We start from the raw sequence: 14,552 nt of genomic DNA, 5'->3' as shown, positions 1-14,552 counted from the left end.
TTTCCATATATCTGGTGCGTGGCTTCATCAAACTATCGTGCAAGGCGCAACAGCCATTACCGTTGCTGACCAGAAGCGAAATTCGCCAGCTTGTACCCACCTAAGTCAATCCCGCAATGTGTCGGTCTTACGTGCCAGCTCTCTTAGGCAGGAAGCATAGAACCCTACAGTCCTTTGAAAGCTCGAGAATTGTTCGTGCGAAACACCTGCCTGACTTTTAATTCTACGGCTTCCTTTGTTCACCTCTGGGACACTCATTCAGAAGTCCGGTACTCCAACCCACCAGGCGTCAGACACAGGGAGTCTCCAGCGAGCTCATCCACCGGAGCCGCCGCGATAAGACGTTAGGATTCGCATTTCGTGATCATCGCCAGAAAACTGATCCCACCAGCATCGCCCACGAGTCGGTGTAGAGTCTGTACCAGCCATCTCGTTGTAATCGAACATCGCATCGAGAGGCCGCGTAAGGCTCGCAAGGGTATGCTAAGCCCTGTCCCGAGTGCCTGGCCCTAATCCGTGGTTCTCAGGTGGGGCGAACCATGGCTATCACCAGTCTTGGCAAGGTGTTGAGCCGGGTGGTCTGCGTCACCATCTCAGTGGATAGCGCAATGAACAGCATCATCACCACGGGTGTTGAAATGCTCGTGAAAGCCAGTGATTGAGTGTTCGCTATCACATGAGAATTGGAGCGCCTATAGGGGCTCGTTGGATACTGAAATCATCTATGTCTGCACCGGTTGGTTGGTAAACCGATTGATTGAGTGGTGCACTGTCCCATGGACCCCTAACGATGGAATGATTCGGCACGATGGACGAGTGTGGAACTAGGCATGCGGATGGACAGCACCTGTAGCGGAAGCGTTCAGTGTGCCTTATCACGGAGAGCTAAGACGGCACACATAGCACAAGTCTTGATATTAGACCGAACCGCTGCGACTGTGCAAGAATGTGGAATGAATCAAGGGCGGGGAAGTAGGAAAGGTTCATTGATTTATAGCGTGCGACTCGGTGCAAGCGATTGCGGTACTTCGCGTGAGAGGTCCTACAGGTGTCTCCGTTAACCCCTGTGTAGGGGAATCAAGACGAATCCATTCGATAAAGCCGTGACCACTAGGAAAGATTCTCGCGGACCGGCCGAGATATAAAGAAGTAAGGTTACAGATTCGACAACCAGCGCTTATAACCTCGCACCGTTTCGCATATGCTATTAGAAATTTCAAACTATACTAGTAGCGAAGAGTTCCGCCGTCAGTTCAACTGCTCTAGAAACTACAGCTCGAGCAAACGCCGCGGGAGTAGAAAATGACGTGGTAGTCTCTTACCAGTGACGGTAGAGTCATAAGCTATCGCCGTGTTAGATGTGGAGTGTTTTTGCACCTGTATGGCTGAGAATGAAGAGAAGATCTTAACAACATGAGATGCAAAAGCAAACATTCTGAAGTTGCTTTCTGCAGACAGTAGGTTGTACACAGCTTCATGTCCTTCAATGTATCTTGTTTAGCAGGACTGCATGCTGCTACTCGAGGATGAATCCATGGCTGGGATGATCTCTTCCGGCCTCAACCTCTTGTACGAATATAGGCTGAGACTTCGAGACTAGCAGAAGATTTGACTTCCACATCAGGCTCACCTATGATGGTAGCCAGCTGGAATGGGTCCACATTCAAAACTCTACACGAGTATATCGAAGGCGTCAATCGCGTTCTTTGGCACGCAACTCATTCAATTGCTGCAGAGCTGACAACCTTGTCCCAAGGATGCAACATGGAGGCTTAGTTTCCGGCTGCTCCGCAGAATTTAATCCTTGTTGTCGCATTGAAACCATCAGATTCTCCCGCAGTCTTCCTTGGATTGCTAAGCAGGGCAGTCCACCTGTTAGCGGTAGTTGGAAGTCCTGGCGCACACGAGCAGGGAGACTGCCTAGAAAACCCGAAGAGTCAAATCCCGGGGAGAGCGTGCCGGGACTCCAGGCCTTGCCATGCAGTCAGTTATGGCCCTGCGGATGCACTTAATTCCATTGTAAAACTGAGGCATTATTCTGAATAGGATTCCGGCATGCAATCTTTAGCGGCCGCGGCATTTGCCGTCGTGCGTCGTTCCGACGGCGCGGTCCCGAGCTGATCCAGAAGGGCAGGTGGGGTGATGAAGACGGCGCGAAGTGGGATGAAGCTCTCGGTGAGAACTGCGTTAGTTGTCCAAGTTGCTCTTCAAGACCCTTCTGAATGACTTCCCGTACTGTTACTGGACTGCTTCCGGCGTTCGGCGCATAGCCTCGCCTAAGTAAATTGAATCTACATAAGCTATTAGCCCACACGGTTCGATAGTGCCTATGAAACATGAAAGCGCTCCGGAACGGTCGGTAAATAAACTTGGGAAGTGGCTGGAGAAGCTCTGGTTATTCAGCAGAGACGTGCTCAGTGGCGGTACTTCGGCCTCATCGATGTGATCTCAAGACCCGGCATTTCACGGCAGATGGGTTTGCTGCACGTCGCCGGATGGAAACTACTCTACTGCAACAAACCTGCAGCCGCGATCATGTAGGGTTAAACCGCCACGAGAAGTGTTCAGTAGCAGAAGGCCGCGAAAGGCAGCCATTTGCGGGTGGAAGAGGAGGGAATATCCGATGTGAAGCGCGTCAACCCATGAGCCCTGTGATGTGACGTCCGTCGTTGAATGCTTTTGCTGCGCCAGCCGCACCCTGATCTCCAGCTCTGCATGGTCCCTCGGTTTGAGGGGTCCAACGCGGTTCGCGTTGACAGAGCTACAGCCATTGACATCAGCTCGATAAGCTGTCAACATTTTTGCATCCTGGTTCTTTTCCTTTCCTATAATTAGGTGAACATCTACGGACCGTGGCACTAAGGCAGGCTGGGGCGACAGCATCAACCATCCTAGGAGTTGACGATGGTGGGAAACCACGCTTGCTGGAAACCTGAAGGGCCCAGCAGGTCTACAGTACGTTCTGTGCTTAAAACTCGACCCAAGGCTGCACGGTAGCGAAAATCTCGCGGTCCGCTGCAACAGGGTTCGTTAGATTTGCCGCTGAAGACTCTTCCAAGGTTGGTTCCAAAGATCGCAGGAAGCTTAAAAGTAGAGGACGCCACGGCGGCGGACTCTCGTGCGCCTCAGTGTCTCGTGCCACGCTGGGCAGGCGTAGAAGGTAAGTATTACGAGGGCGATCCAGTGTGACTATCGATAGTGGCGGTTCCCGCGTGTGCAATTGACCTCACCTCATGTGTGAGTATCTGCACGGAGTTTGAGGGATCGCGATCTGCGTTCATGCGTCATTCCAGGCGACGCGAGATTACATTGTCAGAAGTAATCGCTTGCAAAACAGCATTCCGGGATTCGCTACCTCAGTTTTCCGTGCTCTGATAGGATTACTTTGGTCTGCTAGACAGTGATTTTTTGAGGTTTCCCGTCGATTTCGGACCTGGACAACCCTCCGATCAGCCTCCAAGAGTCAAGCCTAGCCTAATCGAGGCGCCCAAGGCACCCCACGGCTGGGGGCTTGGAAGCTCATGCCTTGGACCGCTGACAACGCAGCGGCGCGAGGAAAGCGTTACTCGAGTGGCCTTGGGGTGCATGCGAGCGCGCCTGCATGCGAGATTAAGCCGAGTGACTGCATTCTCGGTCTTCTTTTGGCTGCTTTGTAGTTCAGCAGCCGCAATACCCGCGCTGAGGAATAGAACGAGTGTGTGAGTTAGTACTGAAGACTATGAAAACACCGCGTTCGACTTGCTTGGATTTTTGACGTCCTCCTCTAACTTTAGAAGCGCTAAGCAACCGACGGAGCGTTGACAATTTCACTCGATGCATACGCAGCCTCGAACACGTTGCACGCGGCGCCAGACTGCTCAGGCTCGGCAATGTGGAGAGCGAATGCTGTTCTGAACGTTGGAAGAAACGTCCAGAGACTAAGCGATAGCACGAATCAGAGAGCTCCCCATTGGAGCCCGTGCTGAAATGTACGCATCGCTGGAGAGATGCAGTCACGCTATGCGCGGGACCATCCCCGGATTTTGGCCAAAAGAGGCATAGCAGGCGCTAGGTGCACAGACCGTGACCTGCGCGCTGGTAGCGTAGATGTATCGGAGCCTTCTCCTACACCACACGGTCATGTATCGTTTGGATTATGACAACCTCTTTGTGCCCACGGGAGGTTCCCCAGAGCAGGTTCCAGCAGGAATGTCCACAGTCTTAGAGCCGCTCCCGTTTTGAGACAGCCGCCAGCCTGCAGCGATTTGAGAGCGCCTCGAGAGGGGACAACACGATACGATCGTGTACCAGATGGAACATCTACACATATCTAGAGTACAAGGACTATCGGTGGGCTTGAATGTGACGGTGGCTGCCAACCCAGGCAACCCAGGTCTGGCCGCATCCTGCTCCTCGGAGCGTGCCAGTATGGCTGCATCCGTTCGTCTGCAGGGCTTTGAAACCCGGCCTTGCTTGACACTAAAGCTCGACCACACAGAGTTTAGGTTTGTATTGATGGGTATCTCCATGTAGTCGGAAAAGGCGCTCAAGAATATCTCAAAGGATCGGTTGGCCGTTTCGATCAATTCTGGGTATTGGGCCCTTGCCTAGCACAATCATTTTTGGTGCTTAATGTTCTGTACACCTCGATGGTCGGTCCCACAGCCCTGATGCAGGATCGAGATTGATTGTCTACACGTGTATTGTTACACATTGGTGAAACTCCTGTAGCTGGGAACTGCTAGGCTGAAGAATCTGAACGGTACCTCAAAATACGTAGCACATTCATGTAGATTTCTCGGCTGTCCCAAAAGGGTCTGCGAGCAAGGGTAGGTGTCAGAACCCCCGCCGCTGCGCGTCCTTGAAGACTCGGTCGAGCATGACGGTATCGCAGCCTCAAGGACCCCGTCATGCGCCGCCGGCAGCGGCGTTCTTGTTCGCGTATGGGAAAGTAAAAACGTCGAGCTGGGAGCGAACAGCCGATCCTCAAGCGATTGATCCTGCAGGCAGCGAACGACGCTGCAGTGTCATGCTACGGGTACTTCCAGAAGCTGTGCATCAGTACCCCGAGCAGCAGTATCGTGAGTTAGCGGAAGATCTTTCCATTACCGCCGCCGCCACAGCGGCCATGCCTCACCCGTTCGCAGCAGTAAATCCGCCAGACAAATCACCTGTTGGCCCACACCAACGGCAGCATGAGGCCTCGGCGACCCACCCCAGCTTTTTCGCGCAGAGTCCGGGGAGCCAGTGGCCAATGCAACCGCAGCCTGATCGGAGCCGGACCAGGCCATCGACAGTCTCCGGGCTCCCACACACTGAGTGGCCGGGGAGTGCATTGACAGCGCGAGCAGCAGCATCGTCATCGTGAAATGGAAGGAGTGAATCCCTCTCTTCAGCAAAAGCAGTCCTCCCTACTCTTCTCAGCCGCTGTACGCCCACGTTGCAGGACCTAGAAATTCGCAAGCTCCAGCAGAGAGGCTGGGCCAGCGTGGGTCGAGTCCCTGTCCCTGTCCCTGAGGAACACCTTGGACCCCGAATTTGTGGGGAACGCGTAATTGGTAGGGTCCGGCCGCGCTCAAGATCGACCGCGCAACCGGTCCTACCGGCCTGCTCCTGGCACTGCACCCTGGGGCAGGAAGCCGAATTTGTCTAGCCGGCCTGCGCTGAGCAGCAGGTGACTTGGAAGGCACTACCCTCGTACCTCCGGCCCACCACCGTGGGCAAACGTTGAAGCTTCAACATCGGACGCTGCGCTGCTTTCTGTCCATAGCTATCCTTCGTGTTTATCTTGTTCACTGCATCATATCATATCCATTGGCTGCAGAAGGCCAATGCCGCATAGCCTTATCAACCATTAAGCTACACGGGCCGCCGGCGTCTCGAGTCCGTGACCCGCACTGCGTCCGCTGTGGGCAGCACGGTCAAGTGGGTGGCATCGTGTTTCTCAGCGTGCAATGGGACGGCCGACTAACGCTCGGAATCACAGACAGTTTCCTCCTCGCACTCAACAACCCGTTTTTTGACAGCGTCAAATTCGTCTCTTGCAAGGCTACGATCGTGGTCGGTCGGTGGTGCAGCACCAACACCCTCGTTTATTCACACGATCCTCTCGGAACTTAGGGGCTCTACGTTATAAAGGGTGCGAGAGTAAACCTTGTTCATTGCCCTCCGCACCTATTCGGCGTCCGTACATCTCAAAAAAAGAACCGGGAGGGAGGCTGGCCGCGAATCGACGGAACCCGCCATGGCTGCTTCAACAAGCGAAAAGGCTTCCGGCGAGGCACATGGCTCTACAAACAGCAGCAACAGTAAGCATGGCCCCTCAATACAGCTTGCGGCGTATCATGATCGCTGTTGAATTGCTTGGTTGCTGAGTTGCATTGCGAATAGCCGCTTCCTCTGACCTCAAATCCGAGCCCACGCCGAACACCACTACTGCTAATTTCCCCCCACCCAAGACCGACAAGCCTAGGCCACATGTCTGCCAGACGTGCGGAAGATGCTTTGCGAGGCTAGAACACCTGAAACGCCATGAGCGGTCCCACACGAAAGAAAAGCCTTTCGAGTGCCCGCAATGCCAGAGGTGCTTCGCGCGACGCGACCTTCTACTGCGGCACCAGCAGAAGCTGCACCAAGCAGGCGCGGCGTCGTCAAGACCGAGAAACAGCAGGCGTGAGAGCACATCCGGTCAGGCAGCCAATGGATCAGGCAGAGTGCGCAAGAACTCCATAGCTAGTAGCGTTGCGGGTTCAGTCGGTAATACAGCGACCTCTGGCATGAGGCCCCGGGCGAACACCATTAGTCATATTGATATGAATATGATGGCTTCGAACGCTTCGTTGGGCAGAAATTATGGCGTTATTGGCGGACATACCCACCATCCGAGTTTGACTGGTCTTCCAGGCGTCGGAACCTACGAGTATCGGGGCATGTCTACCACTATGGGCCCCCATAGCAGCTCGCATGGCTTGCCCAGACTCGACACCCAGCTCGGCGCAGGGCTCGGAGGCGGCTTGCGCACAGCTCCCGTTGCAGGGTTTGGGGATTCATTTGATGTTGACAAGTTTCTCCACGACGCCACTATCAATCCAGCGCAGCTGCATTTTGGTGGCGCCGCTGCACACCCGGGCTCTCCTTTCCCAACGTTCCACTCATATACTGGCGATCAGCTCATGGAAGCGGAACAAAGCTTCCAGTGGCCCCACAGCAGCATAGACGATCCCTTCGCTTTCAACAATGGAAACGATCCCGTTCTCGACGGGTCCTCACCGTCAGCCATCAGCACAGCAAGCCAAAGTGGATTCAGCGAAGTTATGTTGGACGGGTCCAACAATCCGGCGCAGAAGAACGGCACGGTCTGGGGAAATCGGAATGTACCTCCGTCTATGTCCCATAACACGCCGTTCAGCATGGAACCGTTAGGATCGTCGTTTCACAGCCTATTAAGCCCTATGCACACGATCTCGCCTCAGGATCTCCATGAGCAAAGCTTAAATGCAGAGCTATACCTCCACACGCCTCCGGCGATGCCGGTCGTGAGTCCAACAGCAGGAATACCGGGGATGCCAAACCAATACTTTCACCCACACGCAACATTCAACTGCGATAGCACGAGTATTTCTTCGTCGTCCGTGAACGGGAGTGCAAGCGCCCGTCACAGCTCAGTTACATCAGTTTCATCAGAATCTATAACGGACGCAACGCGAAACGCGCTGATCATAAGCCTGTCGCAACCAGTCAGTTATGGGCAGAACCAGCGGAAGTACTCGCAATCTACTCTACCCGCATCGTTAGTCCACAGTCCACGTGCCACACCGACCGCACAGCCTCCGTCGTTACCTAGTACGGTTGACCTCCAACGATACGTGAGCGCTTACATCCATTACTTCCATCCGCACATGCCGTTCTTGCACATACCAACCCTCACGTTCGATGCGCCCGCGTTCACAAGCAATCTACGGACTGCAAGCGGCCATGTGAACTTCGGCCAGGATGGTATCATTGGTGGTGCAGGATGCTTGATTCTTGCCATGGCCGCGATCGGTGCACTGTACGAGTTCGAGCATGCTGTTGCACACGAGCTTTTCGAAGCCGCTAAGAAGATGATCCATCTCTACTTCGAAGAACATCGCAGGGCGAACGTTTCTGCCTCTCTCCGCGGAACAAATGCTGCCGAGCCATCGCGTCTTAAGACGCCCGTATGGCTGGTCCAGGCGATGCTTCTCAACATCATCTATGGCCATAATTGCGGCGACAAACGTGCAGCTGAAAGTGCGACAACCCAATGTGCTGCTTTGATAAGTCTTGCGAAAGCCGCAGAACTCGACCAACCGGATTCGGACGTTTCCACCAACCAGAACGGCCTGCCTGACAGGGACATCACGATGAGTGACGACGGCTTGGCGTCCGAACTATTCAGGGCTCACTCCCGCCAGGATTACTCGGACGAACATCCCCAATGGATTGCTTGGAAGATACGCGAAGAAAGGAAACGCACGTGGTTCGCTGTGTTCATCCTCTCCAGCCTGCTTGTAACAGCGTACAATCAACCTCCCAGGATCTTGAACTCGGAGCTCCTCCTAGACTTACCTTGCGAGGAGAATCTGTGGTCGGTGGACAACGTTCACACTTGGGTAGCCTTGGGTGGGGCGACTGAAGCGGAACGGAAAACCGTATCATTTGCGAAAGCCCTTTCGTTCTTGCTGACTGCGAGTCAGAGGCCACACGCTGACCATCAAATGGGCGCTTCCTACCACGAAACGCTAGGCACCGACGTGTCCATGGACCAGTTCCCGGAGAGCGAACTGAAACCGAGTACTTTTGGGTGCTACATCCTGATTAATGCTTTGCACGTTTACATTTGGGAAACCCGACAAAGGCATAACGGACGACTTTGGACTACCCAAGAAACGGAAACCATGCACGCTCAGGTTGAGCCAGCACTGCGTGCCTGGCAGACTGCGTGGAGAGCGAATCCAAATCACAGCTTAGAGAGACCGAATCCCTACGGACCCCTCCCAGCGGACTGCATCCCTTTGCTAGATCTGGCCTACGTGCGCCTCTTCGTAAACCTGGGGCGCTCAAAGGAGGGCTTCTTTACCGGCGATTTCGATGCAATGGCTGAGGAACTGGCAAGAGGCCACGAGATCATCCAACATGCAGACAGCTCTCCTACCGACTCGACCGACATGAACGACTCAACCCGGACCAGCAACACTTCAACGCATTCTCCGGGAATCGTTGCGTCGCCCCAAGACCTAAGTGCAATGGCAACCTCTAGCCCCGGAACGGCCATGTCCAACACTGTAATTGATCAGGCATCTCAACTGAGACTGTCTTCCAAGCGCGAGCGACATCTTCGTAAAGCCGCCTTCTACGCCGCCGATTCATTGGCCATGTCGGACAAGCTTGGTGTAACCTTTGCTGAGTTCACGTCAAGAGAGCTCCCGCTTCAGTCAGCCATGTGCACCTTCGACTGTGCGCAGGTGCTTGCTGAGTGGGTTGCAACTGTGCAGGAGCGTGTCGGTCGCTACATGGGCATATTAGGCAAGGATGAGATTGATTATCAGCAGGTGCCGTGCATAGTGCTCCTTGAGGATGAGGACGTCAAGCTTCTCCAAAAGATCCAGGACATTTTACAGAACACCGAGATGAAGATTGCTTACGGCATGGGGGGCATGGGAAGCTTGAGCAACCCGATCCTGTCGACTCTGAATCATTGCGGCTTTGGAGGCAAGCTTCTACTGATGACGGCTTACATGATGGAGAAAGCCGCCGTCTGGCCTGGTGAGTGCTTTTCGAGAGGCGAGTTTACGAATGCGCTAATTGTCCCACAGTCACGCGTGTCATGGCCAGAGCTCTTGAGGCCCATGCTGCCCACATGAATCAGCGAGCCGCAGCATCTGTATCATAGGTCAGCTGCATGTCTGAGTATACACTCGCCTCCTGTCGCTTCAACTGGCCTCAATGCCTGGCAGGATGTTCAGTCAGTTCAACCGCCCCGGCTCCTGGCGTGCCATTATCGATATTTATAGCCTGAGGGCGACCGTACGGTGTGCCTGCAAACGGCAATGTAGAAGTGTTCCTATCAATTATCGACAGGTTCGGTACTGTAGATGTCCTAGCCGGGTTCCATACCACATGCACTGCAAGGCTTCGCCTGGTGCTCACGCAGCCAGTGCCACTTCGTTCTCACGATAACGGTCGACAGCCAATCTTACTGTACATTCTTTCCGCACCACTTCGTTACCACTCTAATCCTGGCCACACCTCACGGCTCGCTCACATGCCATATATCCACACCGCGATCCGGCGTACTATATCCACCACCACCCCCACCCGCAAAGATATATTGCTAGTAGAAATCGCTCTCTACCTCCGACCACAACAACTCCCGTTCTGTTCCCGAAAAGCCCATGTCGACGAAGCGAGACGCGCGCAACGAAGTAACGCTGAATCACACAGACGGGACATACCATCTCTTTACGAATTTACGGCGCAGGCTTTCTGTTGCATTTCTCATGAGTTCTGCGCAATACTGGGTTTGAAAGGGATTCTCGTTTGTCGGTCCTGGGCTTTGTGGGGGGGTTTTCACACTTCTGGGTTTTTCTTACATCTTTTGGTTGATAGTGTCGTTTAGTGAGTGATGTAGGGAGGAAAAGCTAAAAGCAAATGCTATGGACGATTGGATTGAGCCCTACCTCTGGATCGTGTTGTCGAGTTTTTGTGACGCTTGATATGCTTCCCGTTGTTCTCGAGACGAGGATGAATGACCAGCCCACCTCCACCATCCTCAGCTACTAAACTGCAGATTCCCCTTCAGGAGTTCCACGTAGAAGACATTATGGATTGTATTGGAAGGCTCTGTCTAGTGTTTCATCTCAGCACACCAACTCATTCCCTTAACTGGCGATATCTGACACGTATACCCGTACGAGATTCCGAGCCGCTTACGCACCCGCTCCTCTCACGCCCATCTTGCCTCTTCACCACCATCTCCCGTCGTGTTGTCACTGCTACACGTTCACCTTATCATGATAGAAGTGGAATGATACCTCACTGCTGGCAATGGCGCCACTACTGGATATCTTTGAATCAAGTAGAGCAATCCGCAGCGGGAATGTAACGATGCTATGAATTCTTACGGTGCTTTGGGACTGCGGCGCTAAAGCTTGCGATGAAAAACTCTCGGGACGTGCTACACACGATGGGTGGGCGCCACATTGCCAGCCAGGCATCAGACAGCGCATGCAAGCGCCTGGATCTACAACCACCCCGCTTCAAATGATATCATCCCGCCTCCTCTCCTGGCCCTCCGCGTTCGTGCTACTTTTTTCTCCTCTGCCTGATGGGCCCCTCGACCGCGGCATCCATGGACATCTCATCGCCAACCGGCTCGCCGTTCAAGAGCACAGTCGGGCCGTTCGCACTGCTTTTCCCCCGTGCGCTTCCGTTCAGTAGGCCGTCCGCGTTCGCTAGCCCGTCGCTCTCGTCATCAGCCGCCCTGGCCTCCCTGACACCACCTTTCTCCGTCGCCTTCAGCTTTGCAACCATATCCGCCTCCGAGCTCCCTTCTAGCTCCCCCTCATCCTCCTCGTCGCTCCGCTCATCCACAACCTCCTTGCTCGTCACGAACCGAACCGCGATCTTGATGATCAAGCCCAGCCAGAACAGATTCACAGCCTGCAGGGACGCGAGCAGCGCAAAGGTGACCCACTGGGCGAGCCGGCACTTGTATTGCTCGGTCTCCCAGTTCAGCTCGAAAGGGCCGACGGTGCTGTATTCGGTGAGGATCGAGTACAGGATTTGCAGGTTGATGTGGTGGCGGAGGTAGGTCCAGACGAGGATGAAGAGGCCGAAGTAGGGGCCTACAAGGGGGGAGGAGAGGTAGTTTAGGGTTTTGGAGGACTGTGGCTGGGGTGTCAGCTTGTTGGCTCTTTCCGCTCTTCTAAGCAAGGAAACTAAGACACGGAAAAGGGAACTACTCACAGCAAGGAAAAAGTCCGAGATGTCGTGCGTGATATACACCGCGAGCCCCATGTACGTGAAATGGAACCGATAGCTCAGATAGATCAGCGCCAGCGTGATGACATGGTGTCCAACCAGCTCCTTAAAGTCCTTCCTCGGCTTCTCCAGCATGAGCAGCAGCACAATCATCTGCTGGCTCCAGTACGCCGCCTGCAGCAAGTAGTACGCCTTGAAGATGCCCAGCAGCGTCCTGTGCGGAAAGCCCTCGTAGAAGGCGCGCGTGTTGAAATACCACACCGGCGTCAGGCTCATCACATACAGCCCCAAGGGCCCGAAAACGGCGAAGTAGATTGCCGTGTACAGCTGCTCCATGAAGCGGCTCTGCTTCGCGCGCGAGGGGATGCGGAAGCGGATCGCGAGGGGCCGGAGCAGCCGCTGCATCAGGAACTCGCGCGTGAAGGACAGCAGGACGGTGTAGAAGGCGACGAAGGCGAAGTCGCGCCGGCCCTTGCCGTACATGGTCGGCGCGGAGGGGTCGGCATCGGGGGCGCGTGGGAGCGGGTAGGAGAGGAAGAGCGCGGCGGAGACGGGGTTCGAGGGCGAGGGGTTGATGAGGTAGAGGCCCCCGACGAGCAGGCAGATGAGGAGGGGGTTCAGCCAGGTGTGTCGCAGGGAAAGGCTCTTCCAGCGCCGGAAGAAGGACTTTACTTTTCGTCGCTTGGAGCGGCGGGGGGTCTTTTCTGAGGAGGTGCGCTGGGTCGTGTTAGTCGCCGTCTGTCTGACGTGCTTCAGGCGTGAGTTGGGGGGTCGGATTGGCCTCACCGATACTGCTGCGCTGGTAGAGGGTGATATGTCTCGGAAGGTTGCTAGTGATATTGTCTCCGTGTCTCCCGGGGGGTCCGCTGGCAGATTGATCGAGGACCTCCGCCGGCGACGTTCTTGGGAGGCATTGTTCTGTTTCCGGGCAGGTTTTGGTGGGGATTGCAAGGGCGCAAAGGGCTCTGAAGCCGGTTGCGACATGTTCACAGGCTTCTCTATGGTCGGTGTTGCGCTGCTGCGCTGTTGTGCTGTGGTTGTCAGCCTGCGAGGGCTCTCCGTGTGAGATCAAGGGGATCGCGGTGCGCAATTTTACTAGAGGTGAAGGGTCGACCAATCAAGAGCATCGCAGCGGCTTAAGACGCAGCAACGCAGTGGAGTGCGGAGTAGCTACCGAGTTTCTGTTATATCGAATGAGTCTAGAACAAATCCGTTGAAGATTCTACTATTGCACACACTACACATGGGCCTGCCGTTCAGCCTTCGTTTGAAGCAGGAACGCTTAAGAGACAGCCAGTGACATGTGATAGACACCTCAGGCACAGATTCAAACAGACCCTCTTCTGTTCGGTATTCGCCTGGTATCACTGTCGCCAGGATACGTTCTCACTCTCTCAAACGTAATTGAAGGCTTGAGAGAGAACTACGAGCTGCGCTCTGCTACCAAAACCAGCCCGGGTTGCAACCATCTTTCCTCTTGCTCCCCCTTCCGTACCCACACCTCGAAGCCTCCCTCTCAGAACCCCTCTGCAAATCCCCTCACAACTCCCATCCCCTCTCAGCCGACCATACTCCTCTTCCTCCCCCTCCCTCTCACCTCCTCGAGCCTCCTCAGCACGACATCCGCCCCCTTGTAGCTCGTCCCGTAAACCCTCAACACCTCTCGGAACAACGGCTCGGCCGCCGGATGCGTGCTACCGAATGCGCGCTCCAGGACGTAGAGATCCACGGCACGGTCCTCGTCCTGGATCGTCTGGGTCGCGAGGCCGAAGTCGATGAGGACTATGTCGCCGGCGAGGGATGTGAGGGGTTCTTGGGGTGGGGGTTGTGTGGGTGGTGGTGGTGGTGATGGGGCAGCTTCTGCGGAGGTTGTAGAGACGGTGGTAGGCGGGACAGGCGTGCTGGATGTCGCGTCTTCTGTTGTCCCGGTGGCTGCTGCTGCTGCTGCTGCTGCCGCCTCGCTGCTCTCTGACTCCTGCCCCGGCTCTGGATTTGGCGCCCTCTCCGCTTTCCTCCGCGCAGGCCTCAGCATCAGGTTGCTCGTCGTCAGATCCCCATGCACGACCCCAATCTCGTGCAGCCGCCCCACCGCCCTGCCAACCCTCCGCATCAAATCCCACAGCTCGCTCGTTTGCTCTGCCTCGGCGCCATCCGCCTCAAGCCCACCACCCTCGTGACCGCCATCGCTCCCGCCATCCCCGCACCCTGCCCTCTCCCTTCTTTCCCTCTTCAGCGTATGCACCCACGCATCCAAACACCTCCTAACCGTAACCCCCTCGACCCACTCCACCACCAAAACCCCGGCCTCCCAATCCACCGCCAGAACGCCGGGACACCTGACCCCGCCGCGCCTGCACTTGACCAGACAGCGCGCCTCGGCCAGCGTGCGCTGCCGCATCAGCCGCTTGTCGAGCGTCGGGTGCCTGTACGGCTTCGGAGGGCGGAATTTCAGCGCCGCCGGGATGCTGGGGGTGAGGAAGGAGGTCTGGAAGATGAGGGCCTCGGCGCCCTGCGCGATGGTGTGGAGCGGCGTGGTGCTGGCGCTGAAGGGGAGGGGGAAGGCGTGGGTG

At 55.5% G+C, this 14,552-nt stretch overlaps 3 protein-coding genes across 3 annotated transcripts in view; 1 reads left to right on the top strand and 2 right to left on the bottom strand.

Moving 5' to 3' along the window:
• Window positions 1–6,223: 6,223 nt before the first annotated feature.
• Window positions 6,224–9,892, top strand: W97_08313 (uncharacterized protein; the record flags this gene model as incomplete). The annotated part of the gene is made up of 3 exons (XM_007786254.1): window positions 6,224–6,287; window positions 6,370–9,765; window positions 9,816–9,892. 3 exons carry the CDS (start codon window positions 6,224–6,226, stop codon window positions 9,890–9,892), a joined length of 3,537 nt encoding a protein of 1,178 aa, XP_007784444.1.
• A 1,412-nt stretch (window positions 9,893–11,304) lies between these two features.
• On the bottom strand, window positions 11,305–12,966 carry W97_08312 (uncharacterized protein; the record flags this gene model as incomplete). The annotated part of the gene is made up of 3 exons (XM_007786253.1): window positions 11,305–11,466; window positions 11,530–11,886; window positions 11,968–12,966. 3 exons carry the CDS (start codon window positions 12,964–12,966, stop codon window positions 11,305–11,307), a joined length of 1,518 nt encoding a protein of 505 aa, XP_007784443.1.
• A 574-nt stretch (window positions 12,967–13,540) lies between these two features.
• The window catches only part of W97_08311 (BUD32 protein kinase), a gene marked incomplete at both ends in the record, with an annotated part of 1,398 nt that continues 386 nt past the window's right edge, over window positions 13,541–14,552 (bottom strand). The window contains one exon of the mRNA XM_007786252.1: window positions 13,541–14,491. Within this exon, the coding sequence (XP_007784442.1) occupies window positions 13,541–14,491 (951 nt within the window). The remainder of the gene's footprint in view (window positions 14,492–14,552) is intronic.

This window comes from Coniosporium apollinis (genome assembly GCF_000281105.1).
Source record: "Coniosporium apollinis CBS 100218 chromosome Unknown supercont1.54, whole genome shotgun sequence".
Classification (NCBI taxonomy): domain Eukaryota; kingdom Fungi; phylum Ascomycota; class Dothideomycetes; genus Coniosporium; species Coniosporium apollinis.
This window is presented reverse-complemented; position numbering and strand designations above follow the sequence as displayed.